The 6,176-nt window shown below is 59.1% G+C and overlaps 1 protein-coding gene across 5 annotated transcripts in view; it reads left to right on the forward strand.

Moving 5' to 3' along the window:
- Nucleotides 1-6,176, forward strand: part of PER2 (period circadian regulator 2) — a 45,629-nt gene that overhangs the window by 12,947 nt on the left and 26,506 nt on the right. For all 5 annotated transcript variants that reach the window (XM_006151940.1, XM_006151942.3, XM_006151939.3 and 2 more), the window contains 3 exons: nucleotides 1,969-2,031; nucleotides 2,893-3,047; nucleotides 5,987-6,108. In XM_006151940.1, the coding sequence (XP_006152002.1) occupies nucleotides 1,969-2,031; nucleotides 2,893-3,047; nucleotides 5,987-6,108 (340 nt within the window). The remainder of the gene's footprint in view (nucleotides 1-1,968; nucleotides 2,032-2,892; nucleotides 3,048-5,986; nucleotides 6,109-6,176) is intronic.

Below are 6,176 nucleotides of genomic sequence, written 5' to 3' on the forward strand. Positions count from 1 at the left end.
GCACGCGGTCCTCTGAGCTGTGTTTGCTGGTCGGTGGGGTGAGGGGACCATGCGGTCCTCTGTTTGCTGGTCGGTGGGATGGGGGGAGGAGGGGACCATGCGGTCCTCTGTTTGCTGGTCGGTGGGATGGGGGGAGGCACACGGTCCTCTGAGCTGTGTTTACTGGTCGGTGGGGTGGGGGCACCATGCAGTCCTCTGAGCTATGCTTAGTGGTTGGTGGGGTTGGGGGCGGGGATCATGCAGTCCTCTGAGCTGTGCTTAGTGGTCGATGGGGTGGGGGTGGAGGGGACCATGCAGTCCTCTGAGCTATGCTTAGTGGTTGGTGGGGTTGGGGGCGGGGATCATGCAGTCCTCTGAGCTGTGCTTAGTGGTCGATGGGGTGGGGGTGGAGGGGACCATGCAGTCCTCTGAGCTATGCTTAGTGGTTGGTGGGGTTGGGGGCGGGGATCATGCAGTCCTCTGAGCTGTGCTTAGTGGTCGATGGGGTGGGGGTGGAGGGGACCATGCAGTCCTCTGAGCTATGCTTAGTGGTTGGTGGGGTTGGGGGCGGGGATCATGCAGTCCTCTGAGCTGTGCTTAGTGGTCGATGGGGTGGGGGTGGAGGGGACCATGCAGTCCTCTGAGCTATGCTTAGTGGTTGGTGGGGTTGGGGGCGGGGATCATGCAGTCCTCTGAGCTGTGCTTAGTGGTCGATGGGGTGGGGGTGGAGGGGACCATGCAGTCCTCTGAGCTATGCTTAGTGGTTGGTGGGGTTGGGGGCGGGGATCATGCAGTCCTCTGAGCTGTGCTTAGTGGTCGATGGGGTGGGGGTGGAGGGGACCATGCAGTCCTCTGAGCTATGCTTAGTGGTTGGTGGGGTTGGGGGCGGGGATCATGCAGTCCTCTGAGCTGTGCTTAGTGGTCGATGGGGTGGGGGTGGAGGGGACCATGCAGTCCTCTGAGCTATGCTTAGTGGTTGGTGGGGTTGGGGGCGGGGATCATGCAGTCCTCTGAGCTGTGCTTAGTGGTCGATGGGGTGGGGGTGGAGGGGACCATGCAGTCCTCTGAGCTATGCTTAGTGGTTGGTGGGGTTGGGGGCGGGGATCATGCAGTCCTCTGAGCTGTGCTTAGTGGTCGATGGGGTGGGGGTGGAGGGGACCATGCAGTCCTCTGAGCTATGCTTAGTGGTTGGTGGGGTTGGGGGCGGGGATCATGCAGTCCTCTGAGCTGTGCTTAGTGGTCGATGGGGTGGGGGTGGAGGGGACCATGCAGTCCTCTGAGCTATGCTTAGTGGTTGGTGGGGTTGGGGGCGGGGATCATGCAGTCCTCTGAGCTGTGCTTAGTGGTCGATGGGGTGGGGGTGGAGGGGACCATGCAGTCCTCTGAGCTATGCTTAGTGGTTGGTGGGGTTGGGGGCGGGGATCATGCAGTCCTCTGAGCTGTGCTTAGTGGTCGATGGGGTGGGGGTGGAGGGGACCATGCAGTCCTCTGAGCTATGCTTAGTGGTTGGTGGGGTTGGGGGCGGGGATCATGCAGTCCTCTGAGCTGTGCTTAGTGGTCGATGGGGTGGGGGTGGAGGGGACCATGCAGTCCTCTGAGCTATGCTTAGTGGTTGGTGGGGTTGGGGGCGGGGATCATGCAGTCCTCTGAGCTGTGCTTAGTGGTCGATGGGGTGGGGGTGGAGGGGACCATGCAGTCCTCTGAGCTATGCTTAGTGGTTGGTGGGGTTGGGGGCGGGGATCATGCAGTCCTCTGAGCTGTGCTTAGTGGTCGATGGGGTGGGGGTGGAGGGGACCATGCAGTCCTCTGAGCTATGCTTAGTGGTTGGTGGGGTTGGGGGCGGGGATCATGCAGTCCTCTGAGCTGTGCTTAGTGGTCGATGGGGTGGGGGTGGAGGGGACCATGCAGTCCTCTGAGCTGTGTTTGCTGGTCGGTGGGGTGGGGGCACCATGCAGTCCTCTGAGCTGTATTTTCTCCTGCCCTCCTAAGTGCAAGTGCCTTCAGCCTGATGATGGCCAAGTCTGAACACACCCCGCCTGCGAGTGGCTGCAGGTAAGGCCAGCGCCCTGTCTGCAGGACAGCCGGCAGACTTGCTGTTAGAGGACAGTTTGGGGGTGGCTGTTGGAGGCTCACTTTGGGGGAGTGATGTGACCTTTTCAGGCTCGGCTAAACCCCATCAGTCTGCACAGCCGTGTCAGTGTGAATGGCTGTGCCCTGGCCTCCCAGACACCAGCTGTGTCCCCACGGGCTGCCCAGAGCCCTCGCAGGGTGCCTGCTGCCACAGCACTCGCCAGCTCCACTCTGTAAACCTTGCCAAGCTCTGGGCGTGCTCATCTGGAACGTTCCTCAGCCCCTAGGTATTTGGTACGGATACTCCTTCCGTCCATAGACATTCCCTCATCGCCTCTAGGAGAAAACCAAGCCTGCTCCTGGGCACACGTGCTCCTCCCACAGGTGGCCTCAGAGACCCAACTCCGAGCTCTCTGCACCTCTGGTCCAAACTGCCCATCTCCACCAGCAAGGCCCCCTGCCCTGTCTCCTCCCGGGTCTCTGTCCTCACGCGTAAAACCTTCCTCACACTCACTGTCCACGTGCACATCCCAGTCCCCACCACTCGGTCCTTGTCCCCGAGAGACAGGGAAGGAGACAGCAGCAGCCCCCAAAACCATGGTCGACCTTGCCCTCCCCAGGCAAAGCCAAGCTCTGACTCTTGGGGAAAGGAGCGTGGTTGGAGGGACTTCCCCACGCATAGTAATTCTCGACGGGGGTGACTAGTCTGCAGGGGGTTCTGGTGCCGTCAGTGATGGGGTGCAGCGGGCAGGGCAGAGATGCTGCTGAGCACCACCCCACACTCACTCCAAAGAGGACGCCTCGGGCCCTCACACCTGCCCGCCTCTCTCTCGTCCCCCGCAGCAGCGAGCAGTCTGCCAAAGCGGACACACACAAGGAGCTGGTGAAGACGCTGAAGGAGCTGAAGGTCCACCTCCCTGCAGACAAGAAGGCCAAGGGCAAGGCCAGCACGCTGGCCACCTTGAAGTACGCCTTGAGGAGCGTGAAGCAGGTGAAAGGTACGTCCCCGCGCCCCGTGCACACCTGTAGGGATGAGTTTTTGACCCCCAGACTACAGCCAGGATTGTGCTGTTTCTGAAGGGAATAAAAGCCTGATGAAGCCGCAATTGAGTGGAAACCTCGGTTTGTTGGCAGCAGGAAAACAAACAAAACAGATGGAAAACCAGCATGTCAAAGAAATTCCTTTACCACATCAAACTTGTGCCCTGGGCTGGGGTCAGGTCATGTTCAGAAGTCAGGTCCAGGCTCTGACTGGATGTTGGTGTCTGGGACGATGAGGCCGAGTCCGGAAGACCGTCACACTCTGCTCTGACCTGTGGCAGAGCCCGGCTCTACGAGCAGCCCGGGATGGGATTAAAGCAGAACACCTCTCAGCGTCTGCCTGGGGACCGGCGCTCCTTTAGCACACCACGTGGAGACAGAGGCAGGTACTTCCAGGTCTTAGCCCGAGACGGTCCTTCCGGCGAGCTTCTCCATCCGAGACCAGGCCGGGCACGTCTCGTGTGTGTCAAGTTGGTTTCCGCCCTGGTGGTCGCTTCACCCAGGAATGGAGGAGGCAGCGAGGCAGAGTGAGGCGGCTGCTTCCATCCGTGTGTGCATTTGGATTTTAGCTGGTTGGCAAGGTGAAAGAGTTCTTAGACCTGGTCAGTGGCAAGACTGAGGCTTCATGTGACGCTGCGGGTGCAGAACTGCCGGCCGGGCGGAGGGTCCACCGACACACGCAGCAGGTTCTGGGATGCTCACATCATCGAGTCCACTGCTTTACTGCTCGGTGGGCTGCCAAGTCCCTCAGGTGCCACCCACTCGAGCTGGGCCGCCCCTCAGTTGCTCCTGCACTGTGAGTCCAGCTCCAGAAAGGCCCATCTCCTCTGGTGCCCAGAGATCACAGCAGAAATCATGGTGCATTCTCCACCTCGTCGCACCTTGTCGTTCTTAGGCGTGTCCCACTCTTGACACCAAAAACCACCAGCTCCTGGGCTTCAAGGAATCCCTTAGCCAGCTGGCCCTTCGCGACAAGCAGGTGGAGACGTGAGCATCTCGCTCGGGCTCTTTGCATGGCCAAAGGCCTCTGCTCACACACTGTACATGTGCAGTCAGGTGTTGGTCCTGCACATTAGAGATGGCATGAGGCCCAGCACGGAGCAGCATACGGCTTAGACGTTGTGCAAGGTCCCGGGTTGATCACCCGTCTAACCTAAAGGCCAGGGACAGGGACACACATCTGTAATCCCAGTTCCTCGGGAGACTGAGGCAGGAAGATTGCAACTTGTACCCTGTCTTAACTAAAAAGAATGCAAGCCTGCTCCATAGCCTAGTGGTTACAGGAGCCCACACAGCCAATCACAGTTCAGGTCCCAGCCACGGTGGCTCAGAAAGCACACGGGGAGCATGGGGCGCATGCCCCAAATCCTGACCAGGCGGAGACACAGAGAAGGGACTGTGGCGTGGTCGTGCCCTATGGGGTGTGATTCCTCCCTTTCTCTCTCTGTCTCTCGCTAGCAAACACACATTCCCTCTGAAATTAAAAATGCATACAAATAGAAAAGTCTGAAAGGCCGAGATAAAGGGGGCACTCGGGCGGTATTCTGCTCCCATCGGTTTCTGTCCCAAGGCATGGCATGCATTTGGGCCGGGCTGGGTACAAATGTGTATTTCAGCCTGTCTTCCCTGGCTAACTGTGAGCACCCTTTCCTGGTAGAGGCGGGTCATCTCGGCTCCTCATCTCGGGTCCCTGAGCTGGCGGAGAATGGTGGTCTGCTGTTTGCCGGCTACATGCACTTCTCCAGCATCCTCCACACACTCACTCAGCCGTGTCTGTCTTGTCAGGCTGACAGGCAAGCCAGAGTCCACTGCTGCAGTGCCCCCAGATGGGCACCACACCGTGGCAGGCCCAGCTCTGGGGCTGCGCCACCTTTTCCAGGAGGAGCAGCTGGAGGGGAAAGCTCACTCCAGCCCGTCGGGCCACTCTACCTTTGTTGTGCCAGTTCAGGGTGTTAAGTCCCTGGCATTTGCAGTAACTTCAGAACTTGGAAGCACTGCCAAATTGTGATGTCTCCTCACCTTCTGGTGGCTTCTGTCTGGATTCGAGAGTGTTCTCGGAGATCTCCAGACTCTGGGTGGAGAGCTTGAAGACAGCTAAGGGAGGCCGGCATCCTGCGGTCTCACCACCACGGCAGGAAGCTCCACAGACTGGCCCTGGCTGCTCCTTCTCCTGGGCTAGTGGCAGCCTCGAGGCAGCTCGTTCCCCCTTCTGGAGCAGTGACCATTGCCACTCATGCACGGTGACATGTGGAGGCAGGCCTGGTCACCCCGAAGTCCTGTGGTGAGCCCAGGGTGGTGCGAGAACTAGGACTGAGTGGCCCTTGTCTACTGATTCTGTTTGGAGCAGCGTCTTCCAGACGGTGCCTCTCTGGTTTGTAAGCAGCGGATTCTGCCTGGACGGGGTATCTGACCGGGCCTCCCAAGAAGTCCAGTGCAGGTCGGCACACGAGCCCTGTGCAGGAACATCCACGTTGACCATGACTGAAGACTTCTGGAGAACCGAAAGCTGGGCAAAACTCTGAGCTTATTTCACTTTGCCTGTTTATTCTTTTAACAATCCTGTAGTCACAGGCTCTCTGATGTCCGGGGGGAAGCCCGGGTTTTGGTATGTGGGTTTGGCCCTCAGCATTCCGTGTGCTCTCTGCGTGTCCCAGGAAGACAGGGGAGGGGTCCCAGAGAGTGCCTAGAAAGTGCACGTTGTCAAAGAGCCACGCGTGGGTTCCCAGATTTTTTTGGCACCAAAATAAACTCATACTTTATCCATTTTCTACAAACTTTCTGAAGTCCCCTCTTACCTGGACCCCACTTCTTCACTGAGGACGGTAGAGCTCCCAGCCTCTGAGAGTTAGTCAGTCCCCAGCCCTTCTGATTCGCCCACTGTGTCACGTCCCCACAGCGAACGAGGAGTACTACCAGCTGCTGATGGCCAGCGAGAGCCACCCCTGCGGCGCGGACGTGCCTTCTTACTCCACAGACGAAATCGAGAGTGTCACCTCCGAGTACCTCGTGAAGAATCCGGTGCGTGTCTTTGGCTGGCGTGTCCCCGTGTAAATGGGACGCTTCACCTGGCAGGCTGGCCGAGGCCC

Source organism: Tupaia chinensis, unplaced genomic scaffold, assembly GCF_000334495.1.
Source record: "Tupaia chinensis unplaced genomic scaffold, TupChi_1.0 Scaffold000332_1, whole genome shotgun sequence".
In the NCBI taxonomy this organism is placed as follows: domain Eukaryota; kingdom Metazoa; phylum Chordata; class Mammalia; order Scandentia; family Tupaiidae; genus Tupaia; species Tupaia belangeri.